The sequence below is a fragment of the Lepidothrix coronata genome, unplaced genomic scaffold (genome assembly GCF_001604755.1).
Source record: "Lepidothrix coronata isolate B3197 unplaced genomic scaffold, Lepidothrix_coronata-1.0 Scaffold10, whole genome shotgun sequence".
Taxonomy (NCBI): Eukaryota; Metazoa; Chordata; class Aves; order Passeriformes; family Pipridae; genus Lepidothrix; species Lepidothrix coronata.
The window spans coordinates 3775385-3800519 of NW_016690190.1; the positions used below are offsets into that span (position 1 = coordinate 3775385).

The window sequence follows — 25135 nt, forward strand, 5'->3', positions numbered from 1 at the left end:
AGAATATGTCAAGTATTTTGTAGTATTCTATGAAATGCATCACTGAAAAATTGGAATTAAACAAAAAATTCAAGCTTTCTTTTCCCTCAAAAAAATTTGAAACATGATTATTCACTCTGTGTTTGTCTAAAGCAAAGTTTCAGAAAAATCAATGGTTTCATGAAGCATTCGGGTTCAGCAAGGGAGTGCCTGAAATGAAAAACTGTTCCTATTGAAGTTTCTCCATAGAACTCAGTTCAGCATCAGATCAATATTCAAGGCTCTGGTGGCACTCTGTTCTTTCCCTGTGGAGCCACTAGACTAAGCCGCTTTCTGTACAGACATCTTCCTTTAGGCACTTCCTCACTGCTTGCACCCACTCCTCTCAGGCAGCTTGGAAATTGATATGTCTGTCACTCTTCTAACTTCTCTTTGTTTTTTTCCTCCCTCCTTCTCCCCTCCCTGCTCTCCTCCAGGAACCTTCTGCATCATTTCACTGTGCACGTGCGTGGCTGGAATCAACTTTGAGCTCTCCCGCTACCCCCGCTACCTGTATGGACTTCCCGACGACATCAGCCATGGCTATGGCTGGTCCATGTTCTGTGCGTGGGGGGGCCTGGGCCTCACTCTTATCTCTGGCTTCTTCTGCACTCTGGCCCCTTCTGTCCAACCTGTCCCCAGGACCAACCACCCCAAATCTAGACCTGAGAATGGGACAGTGTGCTAAAACAAATAGCAAACAAATACACACACACACAATACATATATATATATATATATGTTTGTGTATGCCTATACATGCATATATATGTATATATAATTATAAATATATATAAAATCTCAAATTAATGCCAGTGCCAAGGTAGAGCTGAGTCCAACGCGGCACTCACATCTCCACTGGACTCTGTGTTGCTTCATTCTTTCTCACAGTAATGAGAAAGCTTTTCTCTCACATGGCTCTTCCATCCAACTTTTAACTTCGGCATCATACCTTAGAGGCCAAATGAACCTACAGTTGCACCTACCTACTGCCATTTGGGAAGGGGAACAGGGGATCCATATGGGGAATCTGGAACCAGAATCTGTACAGGACATGGTGGGGGTGGGGGCGCGGGGGGGGAAATGACACAAAAATCGTGTCCATTGCAGCCAGAAGGGAAAATACAAACAGCAAGCAAAGGAGCAAATGAAGCATTTGAGCCACCTCAACAACGTACCTCCTCAAGGCCACTATCAGAAACCCACCCACTTTCTTTTTCTTTCTTAAAACAAAATGACAGAAAGCCTGTCCTGTCACTGGTTTTGGGGTTTTGTTGGTTTTTTTTCCCTTAAAACACAGAAAACAAAACAGACAAAACATGTGAGGAAAAGCAGACAAGCATTTTCTCTTTGCCTGCCAAACTTTAGAGAGAAGCAAACATGTAAAAAAAAAAAAAAAAAAGTAATAAACCCCTACAGATTTAAGAAAATAAAACCAGAAACAGCAACAACAACAAAAAACTCCAAGAGGACATCTCAGCGGACTTTCCAACAATGTGGTTTTAATCTTCCAGCTGCCTTACATCCAGGCTTACAACTGAGGCTGAACTGCTAATGTAAATGCAGCAGAAGGCCTTTTGAAAATGCTGTGATACATGTGTGTAAAACTTTTTCTTCCCTCTTCCTTTATTTATTTTTTTTAACAAAAAGAAAAATTTAAAACATTGCAATGTGATTGTCCACCAAACCATCCATGCTGTGTTTGTGGCCCAAGACTGAGGCACCGCAACGGCAGAAACGTGAGGAAATCCGTCAGGTCTGAGACAGCACATCTTCTCTGATGGATCTTGGGATGTTTTTTTTGTTTTCACGGAGCACCTGAGGGTTCAGGATGGTGGATCCAGAGGAAAACCGACTAACGAGAAGGGAGGTGGGGGGAGCCCTGGCAGTTGTTCTTCCCAGATATTTGCTGGAATGGGATTTCATCAAGTTTCCATTTTGGATGTTTAAGACAACTGGGCAAAAGCCATTGCTGAGGAGGAAAAGAGAGCTAATTTCAGTAAGAAAGAAGTAAGAGATGCCTCTCATTGTGTTCATGTATGCCAAATAAGACCTTCCTACATCTTGTCTTTGGAAACTGGATCACTGGATATCTCCACTCTCCATCTGGGAGAACTGTGTACAGATGGACGTGAAAGGGTCAGATGCAGAGAACAGAGATCCATTTCCCATGAGCTTAAGCATTGTATGATATAACTGTGAATCTGCAAATGGAACTCTCTCTCTTTTTTGGTCTTTCTCTTTTTCCTGCTACTCCTCTCCCTATTGTCTCCTTTTTCCTTCACTCTGCTCTTCCTGTTGTTCAGGTCATAGGTCCCAGAAGATCTAAATGAACAGCTAAGTCTGGAGAGGTGGGTGAATGCCATTAGAGGAAGGAAAGCATTTTGGCTATGAGTACACTGAGTCCTTGCAGGGGACCAGTGGCTCAGGGGAATGTGGGGAAGAAGGGCCAAGGGTGTAATCAAAGGGACTGAAGAAGGATGACTGAATTGCCATATGCAGGAGTGAGGGCACCACTGACAAATATACAGACAAAGGGAGACAGGACAAAGAAAAAAGGTCTCCCCTAAACCAACCCAACCCAACATGCTCTTAATTCAGGGATAGTACCAGCAATCCTTTTGTACATGATAGCTGCATGCCATCATGAGTCAATAAAAAGTCATCCTCTGCATCTAAAAAATCTCACAAGGAGAACAAGGCAACCTATTGAGGCTGTGCCTGCTGCACAGAAATGCAGGCATTAATTTCCAGGTCATACCATTTACTCAAGCTGGCAAGAAACAGTATTGCTTGGTTTAAAAAAATCTGGCTAACAAATAATTCTTACACAATACAATTCCATAGCCAGCTCTTCTCCTTGCAGCCCCTCTTCCTCTTTACACCTTGTGTGATGATGTTGCTGTATTAACTGTACCCCGAGAAATGAAGTTTCTGAAGGGCATGTTGGAGTAGGGTAGATTTGGGATCCTTTCCTTCTTTCTCAACTACCTAGCTTTTGCTTTTCGTTGTCTACAAATTCCCCAAACATGCCAATGCCAGCTGCTAAGTCAGTGTGTTGCCACTGAAGTGCCATCCCTGTCAACTGAAGTTTCATAATTTCATTTTCCATTAGATGTGACCAGAGAAATTATTTATTTATTCATGTTGAAAATACAAGCCTTGAAGAAACTTCCTTTAGAAGTAGATTGGTTTATTTATTTTTTTCTGGCAAGGTTTTCAAATAGAGTGGTTTTGAAAAGTTTTGAAACCATTTGACTGTGCAAGTGCCTACTTGGTAAGGAGGATGATAAATTACCATTGAACAGAAGAAGGAAATTTAAAATAAAAACAGCCTTGGAAAGCTAAATGAAAGCTGAAAGCAGAAAACCAATAACTGGAAACCAAGAGAGACCTATAAAAAATTGTTCATTTCTTTGAGATACAAAAAATTTTGCAAAAAAACAACTTCCCATTAAGATATTATTAGGAAAATTATAGCTGTTTCATTAAAACAGCTTTGAATGCAGACTTTCTTCCTCCTCTGCAGGGCTGAGTGTGATAGGGAAGGTGTTTCATGTGAATACAGATATCTGGAGTGACCCAGGTAAACCAAAGTGCACAGAGGTATCTAGCTGGAGTCCACCATCAGGCCCTGTGGTATGGAAAGCAGTACAGCAGCTCCTGTGATGATGTATCCTTGTGTGGTCCATGAGTGCTCATAGGGTGTATTTTTCTACAGATACAGTTTTGAAAGAGGTATAGCAGTAAGATTTAAAGAAATGGAAGTAATTTTGCTGTTTCATGGATTTTCAAAGCTTTGCTTTCTTTCTGCAGCTGGCACAAAAACAGTTTTGCCTTGATGGAGTATTCTGTGACAGTGTTGGTTTACAAGCTATATATGAGCCTGTGTGTCCATCTGTGTGTGACAATGGTGGAAGAGGGTTATGATTATTTTCATTGTCAACAGAAAAGTGTTAACCCCAGATCGTTGGGCCAGTTCTGTGATTTTCCACTTGCTGTAGCACAGGGTCTGTAAGGCCTTTGTGGCTATAAAGTGTCTTAAAAGCTATGGGAATGTCTGAAACAGCAGATGATCATATCACCTTAATCTCCAACTGGATCCCCCCAAACAGTTTGGACTGGTTGTCCAAACACCAGTTTTCTCATCAATGCTTTAAGTAAGGGCAAAACCCCCTTGGGATATTGTGAATTTTCCTCCGTGCTACTCACAGAACTGGGAGGAGTCCTGTGTGCTTCCATACCCTTGAATGGGGCTCACAGCCCCACCACACTTTCTGTTGACTCAGACCCGTGTTTAGAGCAGGGTTGACTCAAAATACACCTAGATCCAAATTTGTGATGGTTAGTGTCTCCATCATCCCGAGCTAAAGCACACTCATATCTAGTATGAGTTTCTGCATTTTGGGGAGGCTTTGAAATATCCTTCTGAACAGAGATTCAAGCTTTTTGACTAGTGCGTGGTTTCTTAGTTGGAGGAGTAGCTAATTAGAAATCTGTTATCTGTTATCCCAGCATTAAGGGGCTTGACCCCATCCCTCAGAACCGCTCTGGCCAAGTGCCTAGGCATGTGCTTTACTTGGAGCATGTGACTAATCCCCTTAACTTTGGTAGACTATTCATATGCTTAAAGTTAAGAATGTGCTTTCCTGGGTGACATTCAGCTTCCTGCAGAGTCCAGCCCCCACTCTTCTTTTCCTATCCTCCCCCTGCAGATAAAGTGACACTCTTGTCCTAGCCTGAGGTATCAGCATGTGCTTGGCCTCCCTTTCCATGAGGTGGAAAGGCAGGGTCCATACCTGGCAGGTTCTTTCCCGCATGTGGCCTTTCATGTTGCACTGCTGGGACAACACTTCTCTGTGCTCCAGAGACCGTGGAGTCACTTGACTGCAGTGAACACAGATATCACAAAACGCCCATCCCAAGGATGCAGGATGAATTGCCTCAACCCACTGCACTCTGCAGGCTGAGGTTTTGTGAAGGTGACCCTCAGTTATTGTACAGTGACATTGCCCTTTGACTGCAGCGCGTCAGCTCCAGGGGTTCTGCTGTCCATCCCTGCTGGGGACACTGGATATGAGAGGGGGCTACATGGCAGGAGAACATGTGATATGTGCCCTGTATCTTATGTACTGTATAGGACACCTTCTTCAAGCTAAAGCTGTTTGTGTGTTATGTTTCCTGACTCATATTGGCCGCCTGTATATATCATCCCTCCCTTCTCCCTCTCTGCAAACACACAACTGATCTTCCCTCATCTAAATAAATAGTACAGTCCCTCCAGTTCTTTTTCTAGTTAAGCCTTTTTTCCTTTCATTCCACCCCAGGGACAGTAACAAGTGGATCACAAACCACCAGTGACCAGAGTAATTTCTTTGAAATATTGCTTTTGAAAAGTTGCCATTACTTTTCAAAATGTTATTCCGGCTGCAATAACAAATGAAAGAGACCAGAAACCACCCTGAGTCCTCTAAACAGAGTATCCTCATCCTCTCAGGGTTGAATCGTGAGAGTGCAGGTATTCTGCTTTCCTGTAGGTGCAAGTCATTTGGGACCATTTTTAGGTACGGCACATTAGCTGTGCAGTTCATTAGATGGTGAATAAAACAACGTTGGTGAGGGAGAGGATTGATATGCAGGGGGGATCTCAGATTCCCAAGCATTCCTGAAAGAACTGTGTCTCCATGGCTGTCCATTTACCCACCATGCAGCGCCGCCGAATCAGGCTCATCCCTGGAGCCCCACTGATAAGCAGAGCTCAGAAGAAAATCACTGTAATCTGTCCTTAATTCTTGAGTGCCAAGCTAACTGCCAGCAGTGAAATGGAGGGAAAATAATATGTTACCAAGTATAGCTTAAATAAAGACATACATTATTCGGGCTCTTTCTTCTGTGTGTCTCTATGTAGGCCTAGAAGAGCTACAGGAATGCTCAGGCACATCACAGGAACCAACTCTGCATTTCCTTGCCCCCAGGTTTCACACTCTTTCGTGGCCCAAACTGCTGTGCTCATCCAGCCAGCAAGAGGAGACTCAAGGTGAAAAACTGAGACAGCTCTGAACGATTGCCAGGTACCACTGAGAGGCAAAGAGTAAAAAGTGTGCATGAAGCACAAGCAGCATGTAAAGATCAGCGATGGATGAATTTCCAAGGTCAGGAACCAAAGTTCAAAAAAGCCTGAAGTTTGACAGCAAACTCCAGGCCAGATCCATAAAATCTTGATTCGGCCAGTCTAAGCTGAAAACTCAAAGCCCAGGGGTCAGGTCAAAACTTATAGCCCCACTGTTTGCAGTCATAGCCAGGAATATAATGTATCTATTCCATAGTCCCTTGAAGTCCATAGAAAGATCAGGTGCCTTAGAAAATGTTTTAGTGCTGTCTTAGTTAAAAGCGGAAATCGAGCACTTTCACACTCAATATCTATTCTTTGGCTTTAGAAAGAAAGTAATCAGATGTTACCTCCTCCCTCTTCCTCCTCCTCCCCCTCCCCAATTTAGGGTTTCCATTCTGTCTACCCCACTAACACCCCAATCCTATGGCCCTCTTGGGAGCCATAGTTAGAGATTGCAATATTTTTAAAACAAATGCAGGTGGTGCCAGGGGACTCTGACAAGCTCGTTGTTGACATCAGTGGGAGAACTGGAGCCTGATACAATGCTGTCAGTCTAACTGCTGCGTGCCTTGCACTAGTTTAGGAGTTGGAGACAGAGCCTAGACAACTGCCTCAATATAGGCCACAAGAGGGAAATGAAATGCTGTTCACCTCTTTTAAAGCACTCCAGAGTCACAGATCAATTGTCCTTCCTTGTTCAGGGAAGACTTGAAATGAAGATATCAGTCTCAGATAGGTTATCTCCAGGGGAAGGTGGAGGAGTGAAAAAAAGGAAAGCCAACAGTAGTTGCTATAGGTAAGAACCAATGGGCATTGGTAGAACTCTGTGAGGACAATCCAATGTCACCTGCAGCATCAGCATCAGTCCCTCCTAGGACTGCATTTTTTATATTTTTCCTTCACTGATTAACACTCCCTCACAGTGGCAGAAAGTGACTTCAAAAATTTTCTTGTATAGGGCGTGTACACATGTGCGCCCTCACTCCCTTCCTTCCTTAAACACACACACACATGTACATCCCACGTGATGTGGGTGCCAGTGACCCGTAAAAGTGTTCCATGTAGAGAGAAAACACATAGCAAAACGCAGCATAATTGTTTTCCATTCTTTAATACTTAGCTCTGGAGTTGCAGTGCAATTCAGATGCCATCTGTGTCCGTGTTAGGTTGTGTGTGCAGATCACATGGAAACCATCTGCTGAAGATACGTGGGGAAGCACAATACAACTGGGATGAATTTGGTTTTCTCCATCAAAATGTATTTGGAAATTTAGGAAAGAGTTGCCAATGTATCACCTCCAAAGCAGAAACATTTATGATGCCCTGGTGTAAAAATTCCACCGTGCCCAGAGGCAGTGCCACGGCAGGGCACCACCTAAGTCTTATTTCTGTCCCCAGAGGGTTTGTGCGGGTTGTTGGCAGCACGAGGACTGTGGTTAACGCTGCTCGGCACAGCAGGGAGCTTCATATCCCGTGGGTCTAAGCTCTACCTGTGGCAGCAGGACACAGGAATATCTCTGTAAAGGCAATTCCTTCAAGTGGCCTTGTTATTTTGCCAGCTGGTCAGAAATACCCAAGCAGTAACCGATTCTGCAGTAGATGAGATAAAGAGTCAAGCCTTCAAAAACCTGTGGGTTTTTCCCCAGTTTCAAAGTGATATAGACTCCAAGGAGTGTGAGTCAGACATGGCTTAGTCTCCCGGGGCCAGATACACAAAAAAGCCTAAGCATCCAATTCCTCCTTAGTGAAAACACTAAATGCCTTTGGTGCCTACATATAGTTTTTTAAAAAATCATATATGCTTCTAATTTGCTTAAGCTCTTGTGATGTTTTATCTCAAGAAGAATTTTCTTCTGGCTCTAGAGCATAAGGCTGTATTTTTTTTACAAAGGGTTATTCATTAACAATTAGATCATAAGAAAAAGGTTTGAATAATCAGAACAATAAAAGTGCAGCCTTAGACTATTCAGTTAGAATGTACTGAATTATTTATAACTCCTGGGCACCAACAGCAATCACAGATATCTAATTTAAACTGTTACTATTTTTATTTGGCAATTTCCATCACTTAGAGTGTTTATAGCTATGTATTTGTGGTTTGATCTTTTGCAGAACAAAATTTCCCCTGTTTACATGGAAAAGCATATTTGGGAACTTCTGGAGGTATTTTTTGTGGTAATTTTAATTATTTTAAAGGATTTTGAGGCCTAGTATGACAAATGTTACAACTTTCAAAACTGTAAACTGTACCTAAAATGGGCTTGAACTTTCAGTTCTTTCTCTAGTAAAATTCCCTTTGATTACAGGTCATTGGAAACAAAGGGAAATTTGCTTCATTAACAGCTGTAAGACTGGGTCCTATTTATGTGTATATGTGATGATGGGACTTATGTAAGGGGAATGTACTTAAATGTCAGCCCACTTGAGGATCTTTTGGATAGACACAGGAACAGTCACTGCTAAGTCACTCCAACTATATACCAATCTCTTTTGTAAAAAACAACCATTATACTTGTGTGTGGCTGAAATAAAGCAGTAGTAAATCTAGCCTGACACACATATACATGTATATATGTGTATATCTGTATATATATTTGTAAATTTCTGAAAAATGTCCATAGCTTCATGATTGCCTGAAATAGCCTGAGGCTGATGTACAGAATTTCAGGCAAAGGACTGTTTCTTTTTCACAATCCTCATTTATCTCAGATTTCAATCAAAACAAACTAAAAGAATACTATTTCCCAGGAAAATCCTCATTTTGCCATTGCACCAGCTGAGGAGGGGTACCACACTCAAGTCAGCGGCACGCACATCCGCACACGTACATCCAGTCCAAGGACTGGGTCTCAAGGGCTTTTTTAAGGAAAAGAAATGGACTGAAAAAGCAATGGCAGAATTTCTGTTCAGCAGTAGCTCCCTCAATTGACTCACTTGTCCTTTATTCAGAGGCCCTTTGTAGGGATGCTGTTCTGCACTAGGTGTATGTTCACGAGGAGCACCTTTGTGGGTGACCTCAAGCTACACAAAGGCTGGGATTTTCTGCCCTGCATTTGTCCCCCCTAACCTTAGGCACTTAACTGAGCTCTTTGTGCTGATGGGCTCATTTCTCTTGGTTTCTTGTACAGGTGGTGAAGAGACACAGTCACTTACAGATGGTGACCCAGAAAAACTCACATCTAATTCAGCTTTAGGGGCTCCTTCTCACTTCATGCAGTGACCACTCACCTCTCTTGGGTGGTCCCAAAATCTTAAAAGATCCTAAATCCTGGTGAGATGAATCGGGTACCTAGTGCAGAAAAGCACCCATACGGAGATCAGCCATGTCCCTGTGCTTCAGGTGCATGGCCTGGGCTCACCATGTAAAACACAGGTTTAATTGTGAAAGGCTGCTGGAACAATAGGAGGTGTTCACTACAGCCTTCCCCTCCCAAACTGCAACATGACTGCAAAGGACAGGCCTTGCCCCAAACCCTGGGTGTAGTATTTGAGGTGAGTTCCTTGTCGAGTTCTCCAGGCACAGACGACTGAGTGATCCCAGTGCTGGAGGTCAGAGATCTTTGATCTGAACTCTTCATCTTTTTCTGTCAGTCATAGGCATTGCTGAAGCAGTTCAAAGAGTGAATTTACATCTTAAAAGTTTGAATGGCTGAGCTGTTCAAAGGTTAATTTCTTGCTCTGTCCCCCAACTGGCCTGAAAAAGTCATCTAGCTGGTAGTGATAATCAAAAAATACTCCTCCAAGGTACAGTTTGGGTAGTTTCATATTCTTTCTTTCAATGTTAATAACTGCTTTACAAACAGCTTACATGGAGATTAAAGAGATTGCAATTTCATCCCTTATTGTTGGGATTATAGTTGTCCTCAGAAAAACCAAACTGAGGACTCAACAAGAGAGTGAACTGTGACTGTATTATTCGGAAAGCTGCTCTGACAAGGCTGAACATACGTCTCCATCTCATGGTGAGAGTCTCTCAGAGCCAAAATTTGGAATTGCATATTGATAGGCAGCCTGGCTGGAAGGATCAGCAATTTAACCTAGTACAAGAACTCTGGAACTCTTGTATATTCCCATATTTTACCTGAATAATGTAAACACAGAGGAGTGGGAAAATTAAACTGATTTCTGAAAACTCTAGGGCTAAGTGAACTTTGGATCTTGTGTCAATGTATGGTCACTACTATTTGTTTCTACAGCTAAATTTAAGTCAGTGACTTAACAATTTTCACCCATCTCTCAGACCAACTTAATTTTTAAAAATACTGTTAAGACAAGAGGGACTTCAGCTGGCCTGCAGGGACCTGTAAAGTACTGTGTACCAGTGCTTAACGAAAGACTTTAGCTAGAATGTGGAAGATAAAGCTGAGTTCCAGGGATCAAATGTTATTTTCAACATGGTACCACCCTGCCCAAGCTGTAGTGTATCATCCTGACGTTCTTCTCCTGTTCTCCCTTTCCCTTTTTTTGAGGAGTAAGATATGTATCTCTCTCTCCCTCTCTTCTTTTTCCTCCCCATGTGTGAGAATATAGACATACTTCCTGTAAAGACATTTTTCTCTGAATCCCATGCCATACCAGCTCTTGCATATGTGACTGTTTTGTTATTTGAGATGTCTGTGAAAAAGAAATAAAGGCTTTAAGAGTGAACTCTGGAAATGAGGAGGAGCTTGAGAATTAATCAAGTTTAAGGATGCAGCACCATTTTCTGCAAGACTTTTCAGAATGTTCCTAAATTCTCATCATCACTCTCCTGCCCTCCCTCTCTGTGAGAGGAATGAGGAGGGTTCTGGAATGTGGGACTCTCAAAGTTTGCTCTTTCAGCTGTTGACTCACGGTATCCCACAAGGGTTTTGCAGAGTTTTCAGAGTTTTACTGTCAAAGAAAACCTCCTTTTAAAAGGCGATGAAGTCAATGCCCAACATCACATGGGAGGAGGCTCTAAAGGGTGATTCTGTCCCAGTTTATCTTTCTTTCCCATTCTTTACAATAGCCCTGTGTGTCCAGCCATGTATATTCTCCTCCCTGCTGGGTTCACTTTGCCAAGAGTGTATCTTGCCAAGAGGGGCCTGCCCTGACCCCTCACCTCCCTGATGCACTTGGATTATCTTCTTGGATAATTTTCCACTTACTCTTATAAAAACCTGTCTCACCTCCTAGTGAAAGCCATAACCACTCCTGTAACCCTGCTGCAGAGAGGGAATGCACAGGCTCCTGTGGGACAGCAGCAACGCCTGGCACCAGAACGATGCTGGGGCTAAGGCAGGGGGACAAGTGGAGCTCCCATGGCCATCTCACATCAGAGAGCTACAGTGTCACCCTCCAGTGCAAGCCCCCGTGCTGCTCTTGAGCCACTCGGCCAGTTCAGCGTGTGGGTCTGACTCCTCGCTCTCTCCCACTTGTGCCCATGGCAAATGGCTGCAGATGTGGCAAAACACTCCTGTGTGAAGGCACGAGCATTTCACACAAGGGTCAGTGAGAAATCAGACTCACTGGACTCCCCTCTGTCCACAGTACGTGCATCTCATGCTCTTTAGGATTTCTTCTGCCCCAAGTAATATTCACCCTAACCATGAGATACCACACTGGCCAAAAGTTTTTGGAGGGTTCCCCTCTCCTGACTTCCTCATTAGTCGTTTTTAACTTATGAATTTTTTTTCTTGCTCAGAAATGAAACAACTCCCATAATCATCCTTTGATGATGAGAAAAGTAGCAATCATCACTGTCTCTAATTGACAGCTTGGGAAGCTTAGGATAATAATTCACTTAAATGCCTGCAAATTGAAGTATGTCAGCACTTTCCTAGGACATTCCCAAGTACAATAATATGACTGGTACAAGACATTTGTCATGTGGGTATGTCTTGGCCAGATGTTTATGTTTCCTCTAAGTGCAGTACGCACACATCAAAGCTGGATTAGAAAAGACCTAGTATGCCACAATACTCAGGCGTATTCAGAGAAATGCAGTGATACATTGCATTTATCTGGCATATTTTCTCTTTAGAAAATTTTACAAGTATGAGTCACATCAGACCTGTCTGAGGCAGGTAGGTATTTTGGCCATTTCGGAGATGGGAAGCCAAAAGCCTGGGAAAAGACCAGATGTTTAGTGATTTGATGCCCCCTCACAACTTCTACCAGCTGCAGGTGGAGCCTTCTGTTTTCAGCACTTTTGAAAATCCAGACTGTAGCTGGTTTATTCAAATCTGCAGTGGCTGTAAATATGAAACCCAGGATTAGGACACTCAGGATCCTGACTTCTTCAGAGCACTGCTACAGAGCTTTGATCCCACAAAGCACTTGCCTAATTTCAAACATAAAGGTCCCATTAAGGATGCCATGCTCAAAGCTAGGCACATGCCTAAGTGCTTTGCTAGATTGGGAATTACATTGAAATATATTAAATTTCAGCATATTTTGGAAAATCCAAAACAGTGTCCATTTCTGATTATGTTTTGGGCACTGTCGAGAATATTTGAACTGTGTATGCAGCTGCTCAACCAAGTGGAGCACTTTTTAGCCAATACATGCAGAGTTTAATGAGTCTTGGGTAGTAGCATCCATTTGTCAGAAGTAATTGAGAGTGACATGTCCTGAAAGGTTGGGACTTTTGTGCTGCTGCAAGAGGCAAAGTGGCTCCTGTGGCCATCGGTGCTAACAATACATCAACAACCACTGACTATTGCGTTAGGTCCTTCTGGTGAGATGTGAGTGTGGTGGCTAATTTCACAAGTAATGTGACATCTTATCAAGTGTGTTGTACTTTTCCATTTCTTCCTGTAATCTGTTGCAGCCGAGGTGAACAGAAGTTGTTTAAACGTGGAACAACCCCAAATTTCTTGTTCTGTTAATCCAAGGTGCTAATCTGCAGACACACGGGTGTTTGTGTACATGCATCAGTGTTTGCAGGACTGTAGCCCTGAAGGAACATTTTAGTGGCAGGGTTGAGATCAGGGAACTAACGGGGGGAATCAACAAACCCCCATAACTTTGAAAGACAAAAGTTGCAGAAAGCATCACAGGACTTTGCCAAAAAATTGGCTACATCTTACAATTTTCCTTTCGTTTTGATTTTGTTTGGTTTTGGTTTTATCCAGATTGGCACAGAATATTGTATTTCCATCAATTAAAAACTTGTCTGGTAACTAACTAAACAACTTGTTCATGGAAAATTAAAAAATAAATAAGTAAACTGTCAGTTGTGGAATGTAAACTGATTAAACAAATAAAAAAAATCATGTTGTGTGTTTTAAGCGGCTGTGTCTCTGCTTGTGTCAGGAGCGGAGCCGGACACCTCTCACCAATGCCCACGCTCGGCTGAAGGATGGAGAACAAAGAGCATAACTGGAAGGTGGGTGGCCTCTGAGCTATAGGGAAGTGGAAATGCTCTTTTAAAACCAGCAGTAATGAAGATTAGATGGCTTCTGATCAGAAACAGCATATGAAACATTACAAACACAACCAGTATCTCAACCTGACTATTTATGAGGAGGTTTTCTGCCTGCCATAGAAAAGATTGATTCCTGCTGGAGCCTTGGTGTTAGAGTACTGCATGCACTCTAAGTACTCTAACACCATTAATCTATTTGTGTGTTGAAGTCTGTGATTTGATTGAAATGTATAAAGACATCACAGTAGTTTAGCTCCCACCTTCCCCCAGTAAATAAACAACTGAAACCAAATATGGAATACAGCCTGTCGGGTTTCTAGTGCTCAGCTGTGAGGGCTTTGGGAAACCTGGCAGGCACAGCTCTGCACTGATATTAGTGCTTCCTCATTGCACTTGTATCCTCAGGCCAACAACAGCACTTTGGACATGCATTTTCTGTACAGCTTGGAGTGTGCAAGTAGAGTCGGGCTGCAGGTGTCCCAGACTGAACACCCAAAGGTCGGGTATTCATAACAAATGGAAAGGTACAAAAACTACCTCAAATGTATAAAAAAAGAAATGAAAAGAAATAGACAAAAGTGCTTGCAACTGTCCTAGCAGAAGAAAAGCAAAAGAGTAGATAGAAGAGAAAACCACAACTTTTTTTTTTTTTTAATCAGTGAGTTTAAAATGAATTAACCTAGAACTAAACTATTACAAAAAATAATGGCAAGGTGGTTTTAGTACACAGTTATTTTGTGAGTTATGGTGTTAAATATTAAAACTGTCTGTGTTGGCTCTTCTTACCTGATTTAGGCATTGTACCTCTCAAGACCTGACAGTCAAAAATAAGAAGGCACCTAAAACATCCTGACAGGTGGCTGATGGTTCTTCCCAAGCTGACTGTTTTTTTAGTGACAGACTTTGGGTTGTAGCAACTGCAAACACTCTCCTGCAGTTCTCAGGCTGGAGTCCTTCCTGCCCCCAAAGAAGTTCTGTCTAAAATATCAGCTGCAGTAAGGAAATGACAGGTCAGAATGGAGAGGCATAAAAGGAAATTCTCTGTCAAAAACCTCATCAGTACTGGCATAAATTCCTTGACCTCTTCCCTGGCAGAAATGGCTGAGGAAGGGAGAAATCTTGGTGATTTACTAAACACAGAACTCAAAGAATGTGCCTATTTTTGCCACATTTCAAGAGAACCCACTTGTTTTACTCGTGCTTATGCCCTGCCTGCTCCTCTGAATAAAATCTGTGGGGCAAAGTGGAGAGCAGGAGTGGGGAAGAGCTGGATGGGGGGTGCAGAAGCTGACAACCCTCACAAGGCAAATGAAAGGACCAAAGGTTTTATAGTGGCATATCCAGCACCATGAGGTATTAAAACCCTTTTGATTAAAAGTCTCCTCTCCTTGCCTACTCCTGCCTGTGCCAGCAGGCACAGCCGCCCACCCAGAATGAAACCTCTTTGGTTTAGCAGCCAACGCCAGTGGTCGGGGCTGTTCAGGTCTTTGCCCTCTACCATCAGCAGAGGCAACATGATTCATCAGTGCTAAAAATGGAAGTCAGCAGAGCTTGCTTTGTGGCAAGGGGGAAAGCAGGTGCCCTCTCTCGTGGCAGCGATGGCACGGAAGGGCCTCAGGAGTGTGACCGCCAGGGCAGAGGGCTCAGCTGCTCAGTCCTTGTGCAGGAAAGAGGGAAGAAGAACACGAATGTAAGGAGCCAGCTGCTCCTTCAAGGTTGAGCTAGAGATGCTGTCGTGGAAAGGCCTGCATTGCAGAAAGAGAGGGGCCCTACTTCAAGAAAAAATTGTGCATAAACTGCCAGATTTGCATTAGCCACTTGAGGGCTGAATTTTAACCCCCCAGTGCACAGTTGCTCCCTGCAGTGCCTGGGTTGCTCAGCCCTGCTGCTGCCAGCTCTGTGGTGCTTTGCAGGCTGCTGCTCATGTCCTGGGGTCTGGCTCTTTGTCGGGAGAGGATATATCAGGCAGAGCCATAGGATCACACAGAAGCCTGCAATCCAGCTAAACAAAGTAGACGGAGAGTGAGAAAAGGGAAGATTCATTAACTGTAGTTCACCACAGATGGAACGGAGAATAGAGGGATTTGAATAACAACATCACCCAAGCTGCCCATGGCAGAGCAGGGGCTTGCTGTGCCCTTGTTAGGCTGTCTCAGTCAGGAAGACAAGGGCTGAGGTTGCCTTACACAGACACTTCCCCCCTGCCATGCTGGGCAGCTGGACTTGGCAGCTCACAGTTTGGGAAGTGTAGCAGGAGCGCTCATCTCTCATGGTCCAGTTCCTGCTTTGGATTAGCACCATCTATTCAAGAGTCCAGCTGTAACTATTGAATTAGAAAGGAAAGTAGTGAAAATGTTGAGAATTACATTTAGGAGAAAGAAATCCTCTTGTCAGCTTCCTCTGCAACACAGTGGGGCCTTGACAGGTCGAACAGAGGGACAGGGGGCAACAACTCCAGTTCTTCAGAGCAGAGAAATCCCTCGCTATGTCACTGAGCAGCACCCCAAAGTGCAGCTTTCCCTTGAGTATCTGCTAATGTTTTGTGCCCACCCAGGAGAGAGGACCCCCTCACTGAAATGCAACTGTTCTGTTTCAGAGGCAGGATGATCTCAGGGTGACCTTTCTTGTCAGACACACATGATAACTGCAGCAGGCTGGGGCTGCGTGGGGTGAGGATGCTGGTAATGAAATGCATTCATAGGTCGACACTCATTATTCTGTTACATTACTGGGCTCTTCCCCAGGGGCCCTCTAAAGAGTCATGGTTGAGCTCTTTTCCTGCAGAGACCAAAACCAGACCACCTAACAAGCTACATTTACTAAAATTTTTGCTCCTTCCCTGCTCAGAGGGAGTATGGTCTTATTCATTTTCATGAGACAGAAGTGGAAGAACTATGCCAACTCAACAATGATTTTATCAGCCTGCTAACCTATGCCAAACAAAGCAGCGAGCCTGTCTCCAGCCAGCAGTGACAGAGGCTGCTGCCACCTCAGAGGTCACCGCACAGGCCACTGGCTTGGCCCAACGTCCCCAGCATGCCTCAAACACCCTCTCTCTGCTACTCTGCAGCTTCTATTGACCAGCAAATGTTGACCACTGACCGCTTCTTTGTAAAAAACTGCACTTTTCCTTTGTCTGCTTAATTCCCTGCTATTTCTTCCCATCCTCAGATAAACCCTTGGTCTTCTCAGTTCTGAAATTCAAAGTGGATGTCACGGGGAGCAAGGATGTCACCTGGAGCTGGCTGCTCAGAGTGAAGCCTGCATTGGCTGTGATAGCAAAGCCCTCTGACAGAGCTCAGCTCTTTACCAGGAAATGAGCTGGTGGCCCAAGGGCATGCCCAGCGGTGTGAGAGCTCTACTGCCAGCAGATAGGGTCAGAAAGAGGTCACAGAGTCTAAGCTTTGGGCCATCATCTCTCCACTGCTCAGCTCCCCAGAGACAACCCTTTCAGCCAAAGATGATGGTGGGTATTTCGGGAAGTATTAGACAGGAGAACTGAAGGCACTAAGGATCCTGCTTAGGCTTTTGCTAACTGTTCACAGCAATACTCAAAATGCATGCCAGGAACATAAAGGGAGAAATAATAAACTCTGATATAAGGAGCATTTGGAAAGGCAGAGGCAGACAAAGGGGGAGAGAAGGGAATAAAACACAAAGGCAAGGTCTTCATAGTGACAGTCAGTACTTGGAGCTGGCCATACATATTTGAAACCACTGTGCACAGAAAGCCACTTAGTACTTCCATGCCTTCTAATGCCTCATAAATAGAACATACACACACAGGCACACACACACGCCCTCAATGGGTAGGTAAAACATGAAACAAAACCGAATATCCACCTTCACAGCAAGGCAGATTTCCTTCTGTTATGGTTTCTTACAAGCTTGCTGCAAACCTGTCAGAGAAAAGGAGGCTGAGAGTGAAACGTGTTGCTCTGTGCAGTGAACAAAGCCTTGACTTCTCAGACTTTTTACATTTGGGGTGTCTCTGACAGGCTGCAGCTTCTGCTTCATTTAATGTAGCTCGTTCCCTTTGGGAATTCTCTACTCACAATGTTTGCAGCAAGAAATACCATGTGCTGAGGTTTATGAAGAGCTTTCAAACAGAACGGGTGACTGCTGAGTCCTTCCTTCCTTCCCTTCTGTCACATGGAGATTCATGCATTACCTTGCACTTTTTGTCTCTTCCCAGCTACCAACTTGCACAAACAGAAATCTAAATATTTTTGAGAATTCTAGTGCTCCATCAAACTTGTTTGCAAATAGCCCGCGTATTCAAGGTTTGATGGGGACAGATGGACAGATATGAAGCGACAGAACCTTCATTTCCTTAGGAAACCAGTCTAAAAATACTATGTTCAGAGCTCAGCTTTTTCCTTGAAGATGCGCAGTGTCCCAGGAGGCCCAGCCAAGCCGGGGACGCAGGTGGCAGCAGCAGCTCTGTGTCCTGGGTAACACCTTTGCCCATCACAGCTGTCATTGCCGCTCCTGCCAAAGGTACGTCGCAGTGGCTCTTCCTTTTATCCGGGAGGCTCTGTCGTTGTTGAGATCTTTGCTCCGGGACTGAGTCCCCAAGAGGAGCCCACCAGGGAGGATGATATGGGAACATTCATGGTTTCGATGGAGATCCACGTTACCTGAGACAGGATCTGAATGCTCCCAAAATACACCTGGCAAGTTGAAACACATCTGCAGAGAGGGGAAGATGCCCAGAGGGAAGCCGAATTTCAGGGCGGGCAGTCAGCCAGGCTTTCCTTCCTCCTCCAGCTGTAACAGCACCACCCAGAATGGCCTCGCAGGAAACCTTCCAACCCACCTGCCTGCCTTGCTTTGCCCACCAGTAAGCAGGAATAGAGGCTAACATCTGCAAGAGCTTATTGTGAAATCTACTGAGGTAGTGCTGCACAAATGTTGCCAGGTGGCATAGTCCCAGACTGTAAAAAAAGAGTCCCTTTTTGCCATTTTGCCAGTAACAACAAATTAATTTTCACCAGCCCCACGACTTCTCTGCAGAGCTAGATCTGAGCTGCACATTTATTAGGAACATGCTCATCTATTTGTGAACACAGAGTGTGCTCCTGCGGCCCAGGGTCTCAAAGGACTTGATAATGGGAGGGCAGGAGGTCGTGCACCAGGTTCACTGCTTGGCCTGCCTGGGGAGAGGTGAAAAGGTGGAGGGGAGCAGTGTTCTACCTCCAGGCAGTGCTGAGGGGGCTGCCAGTGCTTGGCCCCTGGGAAATGTTCCCAACTGGCACTGAGGATGGCTCTTGATTGTCCTGTCAGACCTTTGCTGACAAGTACTTAAATTGAGCGAGTTCATCCCATAAAATTTAAGGAAGAAGTGAGAGGACAGAAGAATGAAAAGCAATGTATTTTTCTTTTAGCACCTCTCTTTTTCTCATTTTCTCCTGAGGTGTCAGCACCTTAAATAAAAGGCCTTTTACTGCCTCACTGTTGTCTGCATCCAGCCACAAATAGCACCACTGGTGTAAACAGACCAAGGTCTCAGCTAGCCAGCTCTGCCCTCAAGGATGTCACCTCTGTGCAGAGCCCTTTGTTCTCCTTCCTCTCATTTCTCCTTTGCTGTCACATTCACTCCTGCCAGTTTGGAAAACACCCGCCTTTTGCTTGCAGAGACCAGAGGAGGTTGAGGGCAAACCCGATTCCCAAGGTCTGCGGCTTAGCTTCCATCTCCCCAGGAGAATGGCCAGGAGGGGAACCATGCTACTGATTTCCAGTTTCTCATGGTTCATTCCAAATTTGGGAACCACAGTGAGAGCTGGCAAAGTATTGCTCTGTCCCAGCTCCCTCCTGCAGCCCCAAGGAGGGTAGGCTGGAAAGAGATCTCCTACAAATTCTGCATCCTGGGGAGCCCCCATTAAGCAGTGTGAGGGTGTTGGAGATCAGAAGGCCCCCTCTCAGCAGCGCCAGGTAGAGTAAGGAGACAGGAAGAGGATGAAACAGGGACCTGAGTGGAATGTGCAGCCAGGCAGAGCACTGGGCTTGCAGATCGCTCCCAACCACATCACAAACACTAAACCAGGGGCACATGTTTCTTTTTTCCCGAAGTTGATTGCATTTTTGCATTTCCTGACTGAGCCCAGACAGGATTGCTGCAGAACAAATACTGTCAACATGCAATTCAGGACAGGGGGAGCTTTGACCTCTTGTTCCTCTTCATGTACCAGAAGACTTGCACCACTTTGAACAGCATAGTGGGAGCAGGTGGCCTGGGACCTGCCTCATTTCTCCTAAAACTGGCAGCATACATCTTCTGTGATGTATTTCTCTACAGGAGCACAGTCACAGGCCAGGGTAGCCCAGACAAGAGGGTCACACAACATGAATGAGAAAAGGACAAAAGATTTACAGGCCGTCATACCATCAGGGGTGTGATATTATCCTTTAACTTCCCATTTTATACTTTCTTTAAGGATCTAGGAGAGTTTTATATTTTTAAAACCCCTTATTTGTTATCCCTTTGCCCATTTTGCTAAAAAATGTACCTGGGTATCTCTGTATTTCCTTTTTATTATATTTGCAGTAGTGGTACTGAATTATTGAGCTAAATGCCAACTTGCATATTAAAACAAAGAGAGATGTCAATTATTTGGAGGAATACAGACTAGGAAGGCGCTGGGCCAGCACAGAAAGGCAATGACGAGCAGCCTCTCTGGAGTCCAAACTACATCCAGGCTCCTCTCTCTGCCTTGGTCTTCTCTCACACAGCAATTTGCACATACACAGATGTATATAACATCTCATCCCCTCACTGATTTAATGGGACCTACTGTACTTCAGGGGCTGGATTTCTTCTTTGGCCATTTGGCTAAGCATACCAAAGAGGGTCACAAACTCATCTGTGATACAGATGAGTATCAAACAGGCCAGAATGAACATAAAATAAAGAGTAGAGTTGATAAAAATAGTGAAGTTGGCTGAGGATATTTTTGATGTACCCAGAGAGGAGCAGTCATAGATGTTTCTATCAGGTGTGCAATGTACCCATAAAATGTTCCAAATATATTTTGATGCATTTGCAGCTGGAAAAAAAATCCCTTACATTCGTCAGCCATTATTTTTCCAGTGAGACAAATGACGAGCTGTTGTTGGACTAGACAGTATGGATCAAAGCTAGGAATGGGAATTGTTTTGATGCATGTTCAAGTGGCTCTGTGCAGGTGTAACAGAGCTGAATATAACCTGGCACAGCTGATAGCCAAGAACAGCTTCAAATCTACCCATCTGCACTTCATGAATGTGTTTCCATTTACTCCCATGAGCTGAGGATGAAGCCCCAAATCTTTTAAATACAGATGGCTCAGAACAAATCTGTGGTTTTGCTTTGCTCATCTGGAGCCACTACACGTCAAGGAGAAAGGGATGGCTTCCCAGTCCAATGCAAGACCATTCAGCTGGAAGCATCTGACATACCCAAGAGATGTATTACTGTCACAGAGTTCAGCTGGCCTGTTCAGGGACTGGTGTTTGCCATGGGAATCCAGCAATGTTGTCTCTGCTGAGAGGTCTCCCTTCTCACAAGGGGAAGGCTCTGAAACCATTTCTGGTCCTGACTGTGCCATTTTGTGGTAAACGGGTCACATAGAATGGCCAGACTCTAGAGGAGAACCTGGTAATTGAAATAGGGTTTTCTTGAGCTATTTAAACCTTTTTTAGAAAATAATGGGAAAAAAAATCTATGAGAACAATCTGATCCAGAATTATCCATCACTCACTGTGAGATTCAAACTTTATTGCTATTATTGTATGTATTTTTATTGTCCTCCATTTGCTTAATGAATGTTGCAGTTGTAGTAATAAGATTATTGGTAATATGAAACAGATTTGCAGAATGATGATAAGATAATTAGATAATACCTTGAGGGTGATTTCTGTTTAACACACAGGAACTGTGTCATGGAGTAAATAAACTTGTTGAGGGAAGATATCAAATGCTATTAACCTAAGATACAATTATTCCCAAATTACCAGGACACACATTTCATTACAGTGAGATTCCTGGTAACTGATGCTTGGTCCAGGCTCTCCCATCCACTCGTGAGGCTGTGGGACAAAGCCTTGCCCAGGGGGTGAGCAGGCAAGCAGCTATGGTTCCCCACAGCCCAGGATGTGTCAGCTGAGGCAGGACTCAGCAGGACTCCCATAAATACATCGAGTTATGAATTCTGAGGTTTTGACAGGTCCAAGAGATCAAACTGTGCCTGGTTTTCAGGAGCTCTGCCTTATGCCTTGTCCAGCTCCCATTGCTCTTGTGTGACAGCAACAAAAGCCTAACAGCACAGCAGTGACAGGGATGCTGGGCCATCGAAGCCCTAATATTAAGACCACGTGTTCCTTTCTAAATCGATGCCTAGCGACATTTCAAGCTCTGCATTAGAGCAAGGAATCTGCTGCTGCTTGGATCTGTGAGGCTGACTTGGGACAAGCATTCCCATATCCATGAACCTGCAGATCCTGAGGCCGCCCACCTCTCCTGGATGGAACAACAGGCTCATTGTCCCCTTCTGCCCTCCCTTCTTGTATCTGGAGATGTTCACACAGCTAACTGTGTGCTGCAGGTGACAAACCCCACTGAATACACAGCTACTTGAGTCCCACTGTTTTAATAAAGTGAGGGAAACTACAGTGCACACACAGAAACAGATACAGCTCTGCAGCTTCTCCTCCATCACACAGATGAAGCATTTAAATCTCTTGCCGTTTCTGGTGAGTTTGACCAGCTTCCCTAGTGCCTTTAATGGTCTATGGAATATTTTCCTGGACCTTTAATTTTTCAGTCCCTGAAGGACTTTCACACATCCATTTTGATCTTAGCTAATGAGAGTTTCTACATAATTTTTAACAGTAATTCTGCTAATAATGTTATTTATTTTCTCTATAGTCTCTCTCCCTCTGGCAATCTCAGTCTTCTTTTGTTCAAGGTTGAACAAAACTTTGTGTATTGGTTGGTTGTTTTTCTGAGTCAGATCAATGCATATCAAATGTAATTCTAAGCTGCACTCACTGCATTTTCAGGCAGGTAGCTGGGAGTGTGTCTGGGCCCCCAAAATGCCTACCAACTGTGCATTTAACTGCAAGAAGGAATTGCCCAGAGGAACTGGCTTGACAATCTCAGTAGTGTGACATGGCCAATTTCAGCAAACGCTGTTTTCTGTGAATTAAACCAAAATCTCCTTATTTACTAGAACACACGGATATCACATTTCATTGGTGTCTGTGGCACAGAAGTCATTGTTTTGCAGCTTTGAGCATAGCTTTGCAGCACCACTAATAATGTCCTTGGAGAAATAAGTGAATTACTTAACTCTGGTGCTGTGAACCATTGGAATAGAGTCCCCTAATCAACTCCTTCAGTTTCTCAGACTCTGTATTAATATTGACACTGCACATCCATTAAACATCACCGTGCAGCAGTGCTCCAGGTGGTTGCTGCAAGCAGCTAGATTAGGGGCAAATGTTACAAACCTTCCCAATGAATCTTTATATATTTTCCTCGTCTATGGGGACAAGCTCTCCTCTGTCATCTCACCTGTGACATACTCATTCAACTTTTTATGTTAATGTAATCTATCCAAGCATTATTTGCATTATCTAGAATTTTCTGTTCTGCTTGCAGCTAAGCTGGCAGTTCTGGCACTAGAAGAAACTGTGCTTTGTCCCTACAAAAATGAATGTGATGGTACCTGTTCTAACATCCTCCCTTCAGTGATCCTACCAACATCCCCTCTTTGCCTCTGACGTAAGAGTATCTTTCCTGAAGACAAGAACTGCAGGGAGCACGTAGTAGCATGATGCTAAGGGAGTTGAGATCTTTTCTGGGTTAGCATTACAAATTATGCCTTTTCCAATACATTTTTCATTTATTTTCCAGTTTTGTTCACATACTTCTTTGTGCTTAATAAGCTTATCACTGTCCATTCTGTTTTCCACATTTACTTTCTGCTACGTGTGACTCTCCTACAAGTGTCTTCCAGAAGTATTTCTGGCAACACATATGCTTCTGTATAACAGTTAAAAAATAAATATCCTATTTATTTCCAGTTAGACCATTTCATCTTTGGCTGCTGTGTTGTACATTTTCATGTATAATTTTCATGTAAGGAAGTGGTGCTATCCCTGTTTTTGTTACCCATCCTATATATTCCTTCTGTTGGTATTCACGTCTTTTTGTGAAGCAAAGTAAAGTTTGCTGTTCCTTGCCTCTTTCATCATATAATGGACATTATCCCAACTTATGTTACCTGCTGCAGTGTGCATAAATCCATAAACTGTTTTACATGTTTGACATCTTGAGTCTCCTCTTTTCTATGACTGGGGATTCTCCATGCATTTGTCATGTCAGAGTCCCGTCCATCCTCTGCAAGATTCACTCTGGACTGAGTGATTTCTGTCTCTTGGCAAAGCTTTTCTTCTCTGTTAATTCTTAATTGTAAATCTCCTGTTAGCAGTTTAATGCTCCATTCTTTCACTTATGGTATTTCCTTAACTTACTTTACTTCAGGTACCTTATGGTATTCAGTATTTAAATTACCCTTCCCATCTGTTCTTAGCAAGGGAAAGCAAAAAACAAAGAAGCAAAGATGTCATATAAATAGAGTCAATAATGTCTGTGCATTTGGAGAGCGGGGATAACAAGCACTGGCTTGTTACTGTGGTTCAAACCACTTTCATTTAATGTAAAATACAAGGCTGTTCTAATCTAGCCTAGCCAAATCCTAGAGTTTTACACTGCCCCAGCAACATCTTATCAGAGAAACTTAAAGCAGCATATTAAGTTAAAAGAAGGTCTAAACAGCCTGAAAAGCAAAGCCAGCCTTTGAACTGACACCAGATCACAATGTGATAGGAATTCAAAGAAAATGCACTGTATGCAGTGAAAGAAATGACACGGGATTTAAAAGCAATGTCTGTGTCATAATTAGCATGCCAATTAACAACAAGAAAATAATAATAAAAAAAATTTAAAACCATATTACTTAGCAACTTTCTGGAAGATAAATACGATGTGAAACTGTACAAAACCAAACTGGCCACAGAGCTTGTTGAAATACATTTGCTGAAAATGCTATGGAGTTTGTAGAGAATACGTTTTCGGAAGAACTCTCTAATGTCTTTCCAAACCTAAGGAAGCAGTATGTATGACCAGATCTGTAACTTCAGCAACATTTTTTCTCATGGGAAGAGCAAACTGATTTCCTTTGGAATAGTCAAAAGCTGGGAGGCAGTGAAAAAGCAGAATATCAGATTTTATTCTAGTTAAACTAATTACGTTAAAGAAAAGAAAAAAAAAACACAAAGAGCACTTATGCATTCACTGGTACCTGAAAACATTAAGATCTTTATTTCACAGACCGAGGAAATGGCCAGGAACAATTCCTAAGCACAGGTCCTTGCCAGTATTACACGGGAACGTATCTTTTGGCAGGGACTGAACTGGATCAAGTTATAGTAACTTGGTGGAATTATACTTGTTCTAAGTGGCCATATTTTGTGCTCCAGTATCCAAGACAAATTAAGCCTCTAGCTTCAACAGTGGCAAAGATACTTTGCTGGTGAAGAGGAATGGATGTGGTTCATCATTACAGTGATGG

The 25135-nt window shown here is 43.5% G+C and overlaps 1 protein-coding gene across 3 annotated transcripts in view; it reads left to right on the forward strand.

The window, feature by feature from the left end:
• TMEM178B (transmembrane protein 178B) overlaps positions 1–23282 on the forward strand; it is a 239011-nt gene extending 215729 nt beyond the window's left edge. The window contains exons 4-5 of one of the 3 annotated variants that reach the window (XM_017804689.1): positions 13409–13481; positions 23161–23282. In XM_017804689.1, coding sequence (XP_017660178.1) covers positions 13409–13481; positions 23161–23164 — 77 coding nt within the window. In that variant the 3' untranslated portion in view covers positions 23165–23282. Of the gene's footprint in view, positions 1–455; positions 13384–13408; positions 13659–23160 lie in introns of those variants that run through there. The other 2 variants (XM_017804688.1, XM_017804687.1) reach the window with 2 other exon arrangements.
• The last annotated feature ends 1853 nt before the right edge of the window (positions 23283–25135 follow it).